The following is a 17,278-nucleotide window of genomic DNA, read 5'->3' on the forward strand; positions in this document are numbered from 1 at the left end:
TACCCCTCACAATATGGGCATTTTTAGGGTCCTCCATGAACAGCCAGAGACTCATTAAAGCTTAGAGAAGTGACCAGAAGGCTGACTGGGCTAACAGGCTAAGAGACTGTGAAAGGTATATTCAACTTGAAGAGCTGCACTTTGTAGTTATTTTTCCTTTGTCATGACTAAGAATGAACTAATATACACTCATTGGACACTTCATTAGTTACATCTTGGTTGTACCATGTTGGACCCCTTTTTGCCTTCAGATCTGTGCTTGTGGCACAGATTCAACAAAGTATTACAGAGTGTCATAGAGTTATAGAAGATTTGTCGGCTCCAAATCCATGATGTGAATTTGCTGTTCTACCACATCCCAAAAGTGCTTTTTTAAATTTAGATCTGGTGACTGGAGGCCATTTGAGTACAGTGAACTGTGAACGGTGAACAATCCCCAACAATCAGACAATCCTGTTGAGCAAGCACTTGGCAAATGTGGGAGGGAAAAACCCTTTTCAACAGGAAGAAGCTTCTAGCAGACCCAGGTTCGGGGAGGGACAGCCATCTACTACAACCAATTGGAGGTGAGGTGAAGGGAAGCCCCACTCCTTCGTGTCTGCTTGCTGTGGAGGCTTTTTAAATTATTTTATCCGGAAATATTTCAAGAAAATATTTTCAGGCTTAACGCACACACACACACACACACACACACACACACACACACACACACACACACACACACACACACACACAGAAATAATTAGAAAACATGCAACAAAGAATACCGCCAATAGAGGCCGGTATTTTTTGCTTTATGGGTTAAAAAAGCTCCATAATATCAATTATGAAGGATCAGAACTTGTTAATAATCATTCCTAAACACAGATATATGTGATATGTTTTAAATGTGCAGAAATCCTTTTACATGCACAGAATTGTTGCTTGCTGAAACACATCTAAAATGTTAAAGTTTAGAAGCAAATTAAAATATATATACAGTTCCCTTCAAAGCTGATAGTTAAGGTTGTGGTTGTTTGTGTATATAGTGATGATAATATGAATCTGTGACACATCCACTTGAAGCCGGTTTACTCCTACTTTCTAATACTTTTTTTTTTTTTTGGTTTATTAATAATTACCACTTTCTGTCTATTTTCTTCGGGACTTTACCAGTTCGAGAAGTTGACATAATGATAGTATGCTGTTACACAACAGTCCACACACACACCGTGCTCCAGAGGTGTAGGTCCTGCAGCTGGTTGGCTGAGCCCTCCACTGACAGATGAGGATAATCATTGCTTGATAGCAAACGGCTCTTCCTTGAGGAAATATTCAAATATCTGAAGAAAACAGGACAGGAAGCGGGGGAAGACAGCTGAGGAGAAAGTTCACTTTCTGTCCGATCCTCACCGCTGAATGAAAGTGCGCAATGGCGGGCAAAGGGAGTGTTTGCTCGGCCGGAGAGAGCCAGCTTCAGGACTTCTTAGAATCGGACTCTGACCCGGAGGGGGAACCCGCTCGGGTGGCCGGCACCGGGCCGTCGCCCGAAGCTTTCCCCCGCACTCAGGTGATCCACAGCGGACACTTCATGGTATCCTCGCCCCACAGCGACTCTGCGGCGCGGAGGAGGAAGAGTGGAGGGTCTCTGAGGTACGACTTTGACACGGTGAACAGAACGGGGTGTCAAACGTACCGCTACGGTCCACTCAGCTCCGGGAGCCTAAGCATCGACCCCACTCTGACCCGCCTGTTCGAGTGCATGTCACTGGCCTACAGGTGGGTCCCTGCTGCGTGCAGTAGGGGGAAAGAATGAAGTCGGGGTTTTAATCAGCATTTTTATTTTCAGCTTTCTGCTTGTTCAGTTCAGCTAAACCATGTGGAAGAAAATATCTCCAAAGAATGTGAAAGTGTCTCATTCTGAGCTGACATTTAAAGCAGCGATATGCACAGGATCAGTCTCTGTTTTAAAATAAGAGTATTGTAAATTAACCGAAGCTCACTAAACGAACTAAACTAAACCATATTTTAAAATATATTTTTTAATATATATATTTATATTTGTCTTAATAGAATTCCCTTCAAAGCTGATAGTTAATGCTGTGGTTGTTTGTGTATATGTGTTGTCAGTCTGTTGCATAACCAGTTTGGAAATTTTCACCAAAAAAAAGTGGACTTTGATTCTAGTTGGCAGGACTGGACAAAGGACAGTGTGACTGATGCAAAGGAAAGAAACTCCTGACACGATGCCCTAGAAATTTGTTTTTCTGTTTGAGAGCAGCCATTTGTTACAAGATGTCACAAATAGCTCCTGCATATAGCAGGAGCTATTTGCAACTATAGCAGAGGAAGCCGCCGCACTTAAAACAAACCAAATACCAAAGAAACCTCCCTATACTCTCTAAACATGCTTACGTTTCAGTAACATCAGACTACACATTGATTTTTCATTTACTTAAAAAATGAGGACCACTTTCTTTGAAACCGTGTTTATAAGAGCTTTCATCAACCCTTGGCCCAAAGAAGACTTTTTTTTTCTTTCTTTTTTTTAAAAATCTGCTGTCACTGGGTGGAAAATTGCATTTGTTTATAGATCTAGTTTCACAAATTGTGGCACTGTTTCAGGATTCATTGTGCAACTATTATCAAACACAAAAAAAATAGATTTAAAACAAGTACTTTTATTATATATTTATATATATTTTCCAAGACTATGACATGGCCTCTTATTCCGCACAGATTGCTGCTCTGCTTTCCGCTATTTATCATTAACCAGACTGATGTAAAGTGGTTCCTCTGCTGATTGCTCTTTGTTTTTTCGCAATAGGCTGTCTCTGCTGTTCGGGCTGAATAATACGCAGCCATGTCAGTCCATTAAAAGCATGTTGAGAATGATTTCCCCAGGCTTCCTAGCAACTCCTTGAGCACCTCACATTAGGAGCTCTATTCTCAGCAGGCAGAGAAACAGTGAGGGAGGGGGGGGGGGGGGGGGGGAAAGCACATAAAGCCGGGTTGTATACCGGGGAATAAGTTGATTGGCTACTATTAGTCAAAATCAGGGCAGGTTTGAGGCAGTGTTCCTATTGTTTTTTTCTAAAAGAGGCATAAACGTCATTTATGCACGTTTATGCCTTTTTGCCTCAAAGACTATAAATGAAAGGGCTTTCACATTTTCCCCGAAACAAATACATATTCCACCTTTCTTTTCTCCACAGTGGTAAGATAGTCTCTCCTAAATGGAAATCTTTTAAGGGTCTGCGGTTGCTGTGGAGGGATAAGATCCGTCTGAACAATGCAATCTGGAGAGCATGGTTCATTCAGTGTGAGTGCTGGTGCTTTTTTTTTTTTTTTTTTTTAAATTGTGAGACTAGAAGAACCGGGTGACCTAACATGGGTTGAGAGAATCCACATTTCACCAGAATGAATGTCTACGCCGCAGCTGATTTTTCTTGTCCTTTTTTCCCTCTTTCTGCTTGGCTCAGATGTGGAGAAGAGGAAAAACCCAGTATGTGGCTTTGTGACCCCGCTGGATGGCTTGGAGGCAGATGCGCATCGAAAGCCCGAAGTGAGTGAATGAATGATGTAGGTGTTGCATATTTAAGCTCATCCTTGGAAAAAAAACATACTTAGTGTTTCACTGGCATCCTGTCAACAGGCGATCATATTAGAGGGCAGCTACTGGAAGAGAAGGATTGAGGTAGTGATCAAGGAGTACCATAAGTGGAGGATTTACTACAAGAAGAGGGTGAGCGCTCACCTTATTCACAGTACATCTTTAAACTGTCTCTAAGTCAGTACCAGTACCTATTGGTTGGACAGTTTGTCACGTTTTCATAGTCCCCAAAGGATGAACCCCAATGGCCCCACTTTCCAACACTTTTACCTGATCAAAACTGTAATTAGTTAACATAAGGTGATGTGCATAAAAACAAAAACATGGTTCATTTCCACACTCGCTCTGTCTTTTTCTGCTGCAGCTTCAGAAAAAGAAGGATGACATCCTATTAATGCTTCAAGAGGTAAGTCAGAAGTCACACATTACTTCATTATTGCTACATTATTGCAATATTGCAAGGAAATTAAAGTTGAAAAGTATTGATTTTGAAGAGTGGAGGCTGAAGCTGGCCAACTGACCCAACATATATTGTAATTTTTGGGTGACCTGCTGGCATTGTTTACTTTTGAATGTCCTTGTAGTGACATAGGATCACTAAAGACCACCAAGCGACTATTTTTAGCATTTGAATTTAGCCTCCCTGGCTGAACAAGGGAGGAGGGGAGAAAAAAAGAGATTTAAAAAAGAAAATAGAAATGGGCAAAACAACTTGGGCTGTGCGTCACAACCTGACATATGAAGGCAACTGACCCAGCTAACTGCCTGCTGCAACAATACCCATAACTCTTAATCTTTATTCAAGAAAAATGGTGAAAAAAATGAATGTAACCTAATCAAATATGACCTACTTCCAGCAGCACTTGGCAAAAACCGGGCAGCAGAGGGGCATCTGCTTTCGACAGAGACGCTAAGGTGGCAGAGACAAAATATTTAGTGGCAGAGAGGAGAAACAGCGGGGGGGCAGAGAGAGGGAGGTGCCTCATTCATGATAGTATTCCTCATATTTCATCTTTCATGGGCTCTAATTTTTCATTTTTCTGTAGATGTGCTGTGGCACTGGAAGTCCAAGCTTTACTTGAGTTCAACATTAGGAAAACTTCAATAATAATGCTGTGTCTGACCCGTCTTTTGATGGATTACGCGGCAAGGCCAATATCAGCAAGTAGCTGACAGGTCAAAGATCACTTCACTGTGTTTTTATGCTCTGTGCACTCATATCCTTATCACACCATTCTCTTAACAGATTACATTTAGTGCTTAGAAAAACACTAGTCAAAAGTGTGAATGTCGTATGTCATATATGCAGTTACACAGTTACAGTTGTGCACTTTTAACCTGTGACAGCCCTAGTCTAAAATTTAATTGGCTTTACATTTTTAGCATCAACCACTTTCTAATAAAGTAGAATTGTAAAATAACGTTCAGATTATTATCTACAGTGACAATGTATTTCAATAGATTTTTACACAGTTCATTTACAGACTGTAGCAGGGTGTGGTTTGTGGCTCAGCTGCATGGGAGAGGTGGAGCAGTGGGTTCAGGGGAAGCTGACCCTGAGCTGTTCTTCAAAACCTGGTCACACCTTCCCTATTTCAGTAGGTTGCAGGGACCTGAAGGATGTAGTGTGTGGTTTAGAGTGAAGAAGGCAGCTGGAAAGCTGCTCTAATAATAACACGAAAAAGGCTGAAAATTAAGATCACTAGACTTAGCCCTTATATTCAGTCTGAGAGTGAAATAATATCCTATTAGGTGATAATGCTGTGTAAACGAGTAAGGAAAAAAAAAATCTCACTCTGCAAGAGGGAGACACACACATAAGTAAACAAAATGAACACACACTACAAGCACTGTACACTCTGAGCCATCAAATAATTTACAGAAAAATCAAATGTTTTTGAATACATTATTTAATGAACAACAATGAAAAACAATCACACTGACAATGTAGCAGTCTCAAAACCTCACCCATTAAATACGAAGCACTTGGTGTTACAGGGTTAAGCTGCCTTTTTAAACGGGCACAAAGAGAATTGAGCTGTTCTGCAGTTTTGGAGCTAAGGTGTGGAAGGCACGATCAACCTCATTTCTTGGACTGGCACACGGAACCGTAAGAAGACCCCTCTCTGAGGACCAGAGAAGTCAACTTGTAGTGCAGGGATGAAACAGTTCAATAATTTAGGTGGGCCCCCTCTCCACCAGGAAGGAAGGACCAACGTCGTTGAATGAAATTCAAACTTGATAGGTGGGAGATGCAAATGTTTTAAAAGTGGGGTAATCTGTAGGGTAGGGTAAGGTTCACTAATAGCTTTGATTAAAAAAAAAAATTGCGTCCTTCTGGATACCAAAGTTTAGTTAGATTTAGATCTAGGAGAATCTCTTTTGAAATGAAACTTCTCGCCAAACGATGTAAACGCACCCTGTCGATGCTGCAGTCTTTCAGCTGCTCATATGCATGTGTATATTTTCTCCAAGCAGCATCAGTTTGTGTTTAGCAGGGGCCTTTTACAGTTTGCATGCACGTGTGTGTGTGCGACTCCCAGAATTAGGTCAGGGACAAAAGGCTGCTGCTCTTATTGAAATGGTGAGACATCAAAATAAAGAAATGAACAAAGCCAACATAATGAAAACCTGTGAGGGCCCACTGTTTCTGAACAATGTGTCAAAACAGCTTTTTCATGATGCACCCCACATGCACACGCGCACACATACACACATACATGTGCGCACAACAATCTTACCTCATTTCTGCTCGTGCATGCTTGTATTCTAAGAGGGGATGTCGTGTGTTCAGACGTAATCAGAAATAGTTTCCGGCTCAATCTGGTGGGCTTCCCTATAAATGTGGCCCTGGGCTTAGAAGTGGAAGGTAAAGGCGGAGTAGAAGATCGGGGTGAAACAAAGCATCTCAAACAGGCTGGCTTTGGCACTTCATTTCTGTGAGTTGTTCACTGGGTTTCCAAAGGAGAAGGGGCAGAAAGGGATGGGGGGGAAGAGATGACAGCTTAGCACATGTTTCATGTTGAAGTTGTGAATGCTGTAGGTGTGCAGTTTTGTTTTGTGTGTAACTGGAGATAGATGTTTTTTTTTCTTGCTGTTTTAATATTAGTTTTGAGAGGCATTTTGTCATTTATCAGCGGAACAAACGTGACACAAAGTTTTCATAGAGCACTAATTGCAGGCACAGATTGGGAGAACTAGAAGTCATTGATGAATTAGGACTTTCCAGCTCTATTTATGTTGAGCCCCTAATGGATAGATCTGGGATTAACTTGGCATGTCAGATCCTGTAAGTGTTCTGATTCCTTGTTGATGTTTGGCAGGGTCAGATCTGCCAAGCCAGGCAGGACAAATGGCCCTATCAGACATACCAGGAACCTGAAGCTGTCCCCGCGGAGGTCCACATGTTTGACCTGGACTGCCTTCTGTCCGACATCTCTGACACCCTATTCACCATGACACAGAAGCCATGTCCCTGGACCAGCGAGCGACACAACAGTGAGTAGTAGACAAGTTTGTGGAATGACTTTCAGCAGGGACTTGTGTCTCAAATCCTGCAGAATTTGATCGGAAGCATTTAAAAGCAAGGCTGATCGTAGGCTGCATAGTGCATGGATTAAATAATTGATTCCAATTAGTTGTTACTGGGCTGAAAATTATATCCTGGTTCATTTTACTTTTAGAATCAAATAAATTGCCCAAAATAATATTTCTAACTCAAGTCTGTCATAGACAGGAGCTTTAGGGACAGATTTTCAGCAAAAAAGGAACATAATCATAGAGATATGGTTGGACTTTTATTTCTCTCATTTTAAATGTGGTCTTGTTTTCAGAAATGAATGCCCTTTTCCAAAAAAAAGGTAAATAACAGCAGAATGCATTAATTTTCAAATAATTAAAAGTTAAATTTGATGGAAAATAATACATGGGCATCATATAAAATGCAGAGAAATTGAGAAATACACATATATATTTTTTTTTTCTCTTTAAAATTTGATACCAGCAACATATAAAAGTAGGGATGGGGCCTGTTTACTGCAGTGCTACATCACCTGTTTTTTTGTTTGTTTGTTTTTGTGTGTGTGTGTGTGGGGGGGGTGGGGGGGGGGGGGGGGGGGGTTGGGGGTTGGGGTTTTTTAACAGTAGCCTGTCATCCATTCGCACTTCCCAACGCTCTCATTATCTGTCTGTTCAAAGTATGCCTTTACCCAGCAGATGGTTGTCCTAGCTTAAAAAGATGAAAACATGGGTAAAAAGGCAATGTGGATCAGCACGCCTAAAGCTCAGTCAGAGCTGGGGACTATCAGACACAATACATTTTGGAGTCTGTGCTGTTTTCCAAGCCATCTCACGGTGACAAGGGAACAACAAGGCAAAGCAGGAAGTCCCCATCAACACTTTGTTTCTTGTGCAACCTAAACAAATAAGATATGTGATTTCTTCAGCTGGCAGGTGGACAGGTTGCCTTTAAACACAGCCAGCTGGCTGTTTCTGCCAGTGTCTGGGGTGACTGTAGCTCAGGTAGCAGAGCAGGTCAGCCTCTAATCAGAAGGTTGGTGGTTCGATCCCAGGCTGCCTCTTGGCTGCATGCCAAATATCCTTGGGCAAGATACTAACCCCATGTTTGCCTACTGGTGGTGGTCAGAGGGCCCAGTGGCACCAGTGTACGGCAGCCTCGCCTCTGACAGTGCGCCCCAGGGCAGCTCTGGCTACAACGTAGCTTGCCATTGCCAGTGTGTGAATGACTGAATGTAGTGTAAAGCGCTTTGGGGTCCTTAGGGACTGAGTAAAGTGCTATACAAATGCAGGCCATTTACCAGTGTCCACTTTTTGCTAATCTATGTTAAAAACAGCCTTTGATGAAAGATCCATCTTCTAACTCTCAGCAAGAGGGCAAACAAATCCAAACTATGCTTTAATATAATGTAGAAGTATTTCACTTTCTAAGTTCCTACCTCAGTTTGGTGACTCTGTCTGCTGGTCACATGGGTTAGCAATTCAGCCAATGAAACCCACATTACAAATAAGGAAATTCCCTATGATGAAAGATGACTTGTCAAAAAAAAACAAAAAACAAAAAACACAATAGCACTAGAGCATTTCTTTCTCACGCATGCATCTATTATTATGTTCTCTTCCACTTCAGCATACACCAGCAATGCTGACATGATTCAACCAGGCTTGACTCCACTGCAGCCCAACCTGGATGATTTCATGGATATACCAGGTACTTTCTACCCTTTCATATGTCCATCTGTTTATCTGTAAATGTGAACATGTGAAGAACTGATTAATGCATCCAATCACAGGTTGATTACAGTTAGATGCTTGCTGACAGTGCATGATATAGTGTGAAGAGTACTTGAGTTTTTAAGATTAGATTCTTATCAGCCATATTTGGCTGATGATTATCTTAATCATATTTTTGTAGTACATAAATTAAGTTTCTATTCCAGATGTTGATGAGTGAAAAAACCTTGAGGGACACTCCTCTGATTTGTGCTATGTCAGCAGTATGTTCTTTGGCATTCATGAGTTAAAGGATTGTCAAAGGCAGGGTTGAACTGGGGAAAATGGGGAAGTGGAAGAGGATGTATTTAACCACTATTGCTACTTTTGGCACCACCTAGAAACTAGGGAAATAAATATTGATGGGCTGGAAGATGATTATGATGATTTTCTATTTTTTTTATAAAGTAAAATTATGTTGTTACCACAATTCCTATTGAGCTGTAGCTTTCAGGTCTGTGATTTCATTTAATTTTGATTGGATTTTATAAATTCATGGCATAGGGAGCTAATATAACATAAATTGAGCTGAAATGAATGAAAGTTGCACTAATATTGATTAGATGGACCAACACATGGCTTCACACAAGTTTCACTCCTGCTTTGTATCATTTAGAGGTATAAATATGCAACTGTTAGCAAGCTTGCCGGCTTTAAAAGTGATAGCATAGCTTTTACAAATGGCTGAAAGTTAATTGATGCAAGGTAAAGTAAATGTCTTTGTAAAGCATGACTAAATGTAGAGAACCTAACTTACCAAGCTGACACGTACTGGACAAGAAGCCAATATGGCAGTATGCCTGGGGTGTCTGCTTTAGTCTTTATACTGAATCGAGTCAGCCTGCAGCAAAAGAGGAGCAAAGCTTCAAGCAAGAGGAAGGAACCAGGTTAGAGTTTAGTTTCTTGCTCAGGGCAACAATGGCTGTGATTTTTCTGGCATTTGTATTACTTTCAGTGATGCAATCCTGCAGCCCCATGGCTACAAGTAAGTCTTTGTAACCAACAGACAACCTGTTGCCCACTGCTGTGTTTGTGTGTGTGTGTTTGTTCTTACTGCCCTGACAGGCTCCTGAAGTATCAGCTGTGTGGTGTCTTTGCTTTTTTTGTCACAGTGACCAGGCAGCTAGTATCTGTCAGCGCTCTTAATTAATTCATGATTTCTCTGTATTTCTCTTACATGAAAATACTGAGTTTTCTTTTTACTGAGATAAAAAAAGAGCTTTTGGTATGCATTACCTACTGTGAGATCATGAGGCATTCTGAACAATGTGTCTTGATGAAAGACGCTCAGTTCAGGAAAACTTAGGGTTACTGCCAGTTTGAGTGAAGACAGTTAATATTGACTGCTCAAACCTTAAATAACATGTGAAAAAACTGGCAACCTGCCAGCATAGATTTAAAACTATGTGACCTGGCAAATAAAATGTAAATACCCTGACTGATTATCTCAATCAGAGAGCTTCACATTGTGTGAGGGTTTAATTTTCCATTTCTGTTCTTTGTCTCTTTTATCTTAAAATAAAGACGGAAGAGACACTATACTGCAAAAAGTATTCAGTTGTCTGCCTTCACACGCAAATGAACTTGAGTGACATCCCATTTTTAATCCACAGGATTTAATATGAAGTTGGCACACCCTTTGAAAATATAACAGCTTCAGCTCTACTGGGAAGGCTTTCCACAAGGGTTAGGAGTGTTTATGGGAATTTTTGACCATTCTTCCAAAACTGCATTTATGAGGTCAGAAACCGATGACTGATGAGAAGACCCAGCTTTCAGACTCCGCTCTTATTAATTTCAAAGGTGTTCTGTGAGATCAGCACTCTGTGTAGGCCAGTTAAGTTCCTATCACTGGAACTAAAAGGCCGAGCCCTACTCCTGAAGAGCAATGCCACACTATAATCCCCTCTCCATCATACTTTACACAATGCAGTTAGACAAGTAGGGTTCTCCTGACTCTGCGGAAAGTTAGTGACCTCTGTTAACTATGTGCCTCGGCATCCACTGACACTGCTCTGTGAGTTTACGTCGCCTACCACTTTGTAGCTGAGTTGCTGTCGTTCCCAATTGCTTCCACTTTGTTATAAGACCACTAACAGTTGATTTTGGAATATTTAGCAGTGAGGAAACTTTAAAACTCACTGCACAGGCAGCATCCTGTCACTAGAATTCACTGAGCTCCTGAGAGCGACCCATTCATTCACAAATGTTTGTAGAAGCACTCTGCATGACTAGGTGTGTGATTTTTTTTTTTTTTTTTTTTTACTTTTTTTTCTTATATACACCTGTGGCCATGAAAGTGACTGGAACACCTGAATTCAGTGATTTGAATGGTTGTGTGAATACTCATGGCTGTACGGTGTAAGTACTAGTGTTATACAGTGGGGCAAAAAAGTATTTAGTCAGCCACCGATTGTGCAAGTTCCCCCACTTAAAATGATGACAGAGGTCAGTAATTTGCACCAGAGGTACACTTCAACTGTGAGAGACAGAATGTAAAAAAAAAATCCATGAATTCACATGGTAGGATTTGTAAAGAATTTATTCGTAAATTAGGGTGGAAAATAAGTATTTGGTCACCTCAAACAAGGAAAATCTCTGGCTCTCACAGAGCTGTAACGTCTTCTGTAAGAAGCTTTTCTGTCCCCCACTCGTTACCTGTATGAATGGCACCTGTTTGAACTCATCATCTGTATAAAAGACACCTGTCCACAGCCTCAAACAGTCAGACTCCAAACTCCGCCATGGCCAAGACCAAAGAGCTTTCGAAGGACACCAGGAAAAGTATTGTAGACCTGCACCAGACTGGGAAGAGTGAATCTACAATAGGCAAGCAGCTTGGTGTGAAAAAATCAACTGTGGGAGCAATTATCAGAAAATGGAAGACATACAAGACCATTACGTGGTCAGTACACACAAACAAAACAGTGAAGAAGGCGCAGCAGCGCCTCTTCTTTCTCAGGAGGCTGAAAAGATTCGGCATGAGCCCCCGCATCCTCAGGACCTTCTATCACTGTGCCATTGAGAGCATCCTCACTGGATGCATCACCACCTGGTATGGCAACAGCACCGCCTACAACTGCAAAGCTCTCCAGCGAGTAGTGCGGTGCTCTGAACGGATAATTGGAGGTGAGCTTCCCTCCCTCCAAGACATCTACAGGAAGCGCTGCCTGAGGAAAGTGGGGAGGATCATCAAGGACTCCAGTCACCCCAGCCATAAACTGTTCAGACTACTTCCATCAGGAAGGAGGTTCTGCAGCATCCGGTCCCGTACCAGCAGACTGAGAGACAGCTTTTTCCATCAGGCCATCAGACTGCTGAACACTTCATAGACACCTCAGCTTCACTACTGGAACTTTAACATTATGCACTCCATACTGTACAGTAACGCCACTGTTTTGCACATGTCTCACTCTGTATATTTTATTTTATATATTTTATTTATTGTTTACTCTATTTAATTTGTAAAATATGTGTACACACACACACACACACACACACACACACGTAGAAAAATATTTAGTATACACATCCAGAAATGCATATACTATTATATATTGTACATATATTTATTAGTTTCATATGTAGCCATTCTTGTATTTTGCTTGTTTACATTATTGTATTTTGCACAACTCTGTTGCTTGTGAAGCTCGCACACAAGAATTTCACTCACATGTGCTGTACCAATGTACCTGCACATGTGATGTGACAATAAAAGTGATCTGATTTGATTTGATTTGATTTTGATAATCTCCCTCGATCTGGGGCTCCACGCAAGATCTCATCCCGTGGGGTCAAAATGATCATGAGAACGGTGAGCAAAGATCCCAGAACCACACGGGGGGACCTGGTGAATGACCTGCAGAGAGCTGGGACCAAAGTAACAAAGGTCACCATCAGTAACACACTACAACGGCAGGGAATCAAATCCCGCGGTGCCAGACGTGTTCCGCTGCTGAAGCCAGTGCATGTCCAGGCCCATCTGAAGTTTGCCAGAGAGCACATGGATGATACAGCAGAGGATTGGGAGAATGTCATGTGGTCAGATGAAACCAAAGTAGAACTTTTTGGTATAAACTCAACTCGTCGTGTTTGGAGGAAGAAGAATACTGAGTTGCATCCCAAGAACACCATACCTACTGTGAAGCATGGGGGTGGGAACATCATGCTATGGGGCTGTTTTTCTGCCAAGGGGACAGGACGACTGATCCGTGTTAAGGACAGAATGAATGGGGCCATGTATCGTGAGATTTTGAGCCAAAACCTCCTTCCATCAGTGAGAACTTTGAAGATGAAACGAGGCTGGGTCTTCCAACATGACAATGATCCAAAACACACCGCCTGGGCAACAAAGGAGTGGCTCCGTAAGAAGCATTTGAAAGTCCTGGAGTGGCCTAGCCAGTCTCCAGACCTCAACCCCATAGAAAATCTGTGGCGGGAGTTGAAAGTCCGTGTTGCTCGGCGACAGCCCCAAAACATCACTGCTCTCGAGAAGATCTGCATGGAGGAATGGGCCAAAATACCAGCTACTGTGTGTGCAAACCTGGTAAAGACCTATAGTAAACGTTTGACCTCTGTTATTGCCAACAAAGGTTATGTTACAAAGTATTGAGTTGTATTTTTGTTATTGACCAAATACTTATTTTCCACCCTGATTTACGAATAAATTCTTTACAAATCCTACCATGTGGATTCATGGATTTTTTTTTAATTTTTTTATTTTTTTTCACATTCTGTCTGTCACAGTTGAAGTGTACCTCTGGTGCAAATTACTGACCTCTGTCATCATTTTAGGTGGGGGAACTTGCACAATCGGTGGCTGACTAAATACTTTTTTGCCCCACTGTACCATGTCTAGAAAATCTGCAAAAACTGGTTTTTATCGGAATGCTACACTGGTCACTGTATATACAATGTAACAGAAACTGCAGTACACAAAATACAAAATCCTTATTTGGTATAACCTCTGTTTCTTCAGTTGTCCACCAGAGAGCACTATCCTACTTTCCATGTATTATTTTACCATGAAGTAAAATATCTAAGGTGTGTGTGTGTGTGTGTGTGTGTGGTGTGTGTGTGTGTGTGTGTGTGTGTGTGTGTGTGTGTGTGTGTGTGTGTGTGTGTGTGTGTGTGTGTGTGTGTGTGTGCCGCTGGCAGGCCTTTAAAAGTAAGAAGAATATTTCTATCATTCATTAGACAGGAAGGCGGGGTAGGATCATTTAATTTTCTACTTCCTACTTCCTTTTCAGCATAAAATTTGAGTTACTTATAAACAGTTGATTGATATATTGGTTAGTTTTTGTTGAATGTCTATATATGCCACGTGTACTTTATTTAATTAGATTATTCTTTTAAATGTTTTATCTTCCTGCTGTATCAGAGCCTTTTCCAGTTGATATTCTGAATAACATACTATATATACTGTACTCTTTCTCAGATATCTTTATGAACAACCGTGGCCAACCCACCGAGCACACTGGTTTTGCGGACTGTAGCTATTTTGGGAGTTCTTCTGGTGCAGCGTTTGCTCCAGTTCCCTCCCCTGTGGCAACAGCGCCCCGGCTTCTCATCGACACGCAGCTGGCTCAGGTACTGCTGCTGTTATCAGCTTCTTCTGTTTGTGTTTATTGTCTGCTTGTGCAGAATTATTCAATTATTCCAGCATCTAATGTTATTCTTGTTTAATCAGTAAAACAGATTAATTTTTTTCCCAGCCCAATCTACTATCTGACAATCTGTCCCACCCCTCTATATCTAATACCCGGCCAAACCAGACCAGCTCTGGCCAGGATTGTGGAGAATACCACACATCCAACATCATAACAGAAGCCATGCCTTATGGACATCAGTCATACCATGATGCACCAGTTTCTATAGCATTTAGCAGCAGCACTGAACAGACGGCCTCTGCAAGTATTCCCTTTTTGTACCCACTGCCATGCCACAAGTTTGGTTACTATACGACAAGCAGTGGAACCTCCACTGTCATCACTCACACAGCCTCCACCATGGGGGCTCAGGGTGCTGCGCAGCAGGCTCACGGATACCCTCACACAGGGGAAACGTACTCCCAGACTCCCTGCCACTCTCTCTCTTACCTAGCTGTTGTATCTGACCCGGTCCATGCAGCGCTGCCCTCTGTCACAGCAGCTCACTGCTTCTCAGTGCCAGAACAGGTGACATTTACGGGGGCCAAAGGGAAGCATAAGCAAAAGACAGGAGGAGCGAGGACAGCTGCCCCCCCTGTACTTCCATCCACTCCCCCACCCACTAGCTGTCTGGCTAAACTGCTCTCCACTGGGGCTCATGAACGTGAGTGAATTCTGACATGTTCTTCCTCAACTAACAGTTTTTTAAGTAAAACAAAAATAAAAAATGCAGTGGGCTAATGTTTAATTTTGGATTTGTGTTATCAGGAAAGCCAACCCTGGGATTTGATACTGCTCCAGTGACAGCCAAAGCTCAGAGGTCATCATCCTCTAGCTCCTCAGTGAGTGTGGAAAACTGGCTTAGCACAGCATGTCAACAAGAAATAACTAATGAACTTTAGTGACTTTTACCAAGTGCTACTGGAGAATGGATATTCATATCATCAAGGCCACTCAGCATTGTATTACTGATATATGTATGTAAGTATGAGCAACTAAAGGAGTGCTGTGTGCTGGCAATAGACACAGGTGTCCTTAGTAAGCCGCACCTTAGTGTTAATGTTTTTGTAGAAGACTGCAGAAATTTTCAAAAGCTTACCTGATAAATAGGTTACATCTAAAAGTTTACTCATCTAACCTAAACAAAAGAGGACATAGCAAGCGGTCTCTTTTCATTCAGCAAGCAGATTTATGTCCATTATAAGTTCCTAATCTCATATATATATATATATATATATATATATATATATATATATATATATATATATATATATATATATATATATATATATATATATTAGGGGTGCAACGATATTCGTATCGATATTGAACCGTTCGATACAGTGCTTTCGGTTCGGTACGCATATGTATCGAACAATACAACATTTGTAATTTATTTTATCAATTTTCCTTCTGACGATGCTGTCTGTGTGGAGCGCTCAGTGAATCTGTGTTCGACTACTCCGCCTAGGCTGCACTGTCGAGCGCAGATCCACTGAGCGCTCCACACAGACAGCATAGTCAGAAGGAAGAGCACAGGGCAAGCTAGCGAGACAGAAGTTAAGCTCTCCTTGCAACAGGCAAATTGACCCTCATTCAGATCTGGCGTTTGGAATTATTTTGGTTTTCATGTGACGTATGACCCTGAAGGGTAAGCGAGTCATGGACTAAAGTAAAACAGTATGTTGGATGTGCCATGCAATGCTCAATTACATTGGTGTGAACTAGTGTGTTAGCGCAGTTAGCTCGTTAACGTGTTGGCCGTCTAGCCCCATGCACGGAGCGATCGGCGGTAGCTCGTTAACGGAGATTTGCCGTGTTGTGGCGTTAAGGTCATTTCAACGAGATTAACCTGAAAGCACTAGTGGGAACACAACGAATATGACTGCACATTTACACCGACATCATCCTAGTGCAAAGACAAAAACAACAAGCATGCTACTAACTTTAGCCGAGTCATTTAGACAGCTGTTAGCACATGATTCTCCTTATGCTGCTGAGAATATAGCCCAGAAGAAGCGGATAGTATAGCTTTTATTTTGGAAAGAGCCATTTCTCTGTAATAAACTCTCTTTTCCAAAGATGAGTGATTCCTCAATCAGATACAGGGCTTGCAATATCGCTAGCCCGACGTCCCGGAGCTAGCGATTTTTTCAGTCGGGCTACCAAAATCTATCTCTTCCCTGCCCGTCGGGCTATTGTAGGAAAAATATATGTCAATGCTTTTGCATTCTTTCAGAAATGTAGCTGGGTAATTATGTCATTGGCATCGGTGAGCCACTGTCAATATGTGACATATTGAAGTCGCGTTTGAATTTGCGCTCGTTTTTTTGCTTTCACTTTGCAATCGTGCGAACTGTGTATAGAGAGCGACAGTACTGATCTGTGAGTGATGATAATTTGTGCACCAATTCCTCTGACATCGTCTTATTAATCGTTAGCTTACTATGCAAACATGACAAGTGAAATCTCCCGCAGCAAGCTTAAACATGTGAGAGGTTGATCGCGCAGAGAATCGCTGAGTGCGCGTGTAAAAGCATTTCAGTTCTGCTGAGCCAAATAAGACAGGTCAGGGTGAAGAAGTGACAGCCAAATAAAAGCTTACCACAAAACGGAGAAGTTATGACAAATCAGACTATAAGGCAAAAAGAAAGTGCAGCTTTATGGTTTCATGGACAAAATAATTTCTGTGGCTGCAATATGACGAGCTATATAACCAGGGCTGCACATAAGTGGTCCGCAGGTGCGC

The 17,278-nt window shown here is 41.8% G+C and overlaps 1 protein-coding gene across 3 annotated transcripts in view; it reads left to right on the plus strand.

Annotated features, from left to right (window-relative positions):
• Positions 1-452: 452 nt before the first annotated feature.
• mlxipl (MLX interacting protein like) overlaps positions 453-17,278 on the plus strand; it is a 32,767-nt gene continuing 15,941 nt past the window's right edge. The window contains exons 1-11 of one of the 3 annotated variants that reach the window (XM_085364310.1): positions 453-566; positions 1,156-1,758; positions 3,195-3,301; positions 3,462-3,544; positions 3,635-3,724; positions 3,957-3,998; positions 6,916-7,090; positions 8,739-8,819; positions 14,319-14,470; positions 14,596-15,193; positions 15,298-15,371. In XM_085364310.1, coding sequence (XP_085220436.1) covers positions 1,412-1,758; positions 3,195-3,301; positions 3,462-3,544; positions 3,635-3,724; positions 3,957-3,998; positions 6,916-7,090; positions 8,739-8,819; positions 14,319-14,470; positions 14,596-15,193; positions 15,298-15,371 — 1,749 coding nt within the window. In that variant the 5' untranslated portion in view covers positions 453-566; positions 1,156-1,411. Of the gene's footprint in view, positions 567-1,155; positions 1,759-3,194; positions 3,302-3,461; positions 3,545-3,634; positions 3,725-3,956; positions 3,999-6,915; positions 7,091-8,738; positions 8,820-14,318; positions 14,471-14,595; positions 15,194-15,297; positions 15,372-17,278 lie in introns of those variants that run through there. The other 2 variants (XM_085364308.1, XM_085364309.1) reach the window with 2 other exon arrangements.

This window comes from Diplotaxodon limnothrissa, linkage group LG10 (assembly GCF_057381915.1).
Source record: "Diplotaxodon limnothrissa isolate DT_005_m linkage group LG10, D_limnothrissa_male_GT1.1, whole genome shotgun sequence".
Lineage (NCBI taxonomy): Eukaryota > Metazoa > Chordata > Actinopteri > Cichliformes > Cichlidae > Diplotaxodon > Diplotaxodon limnothrissa.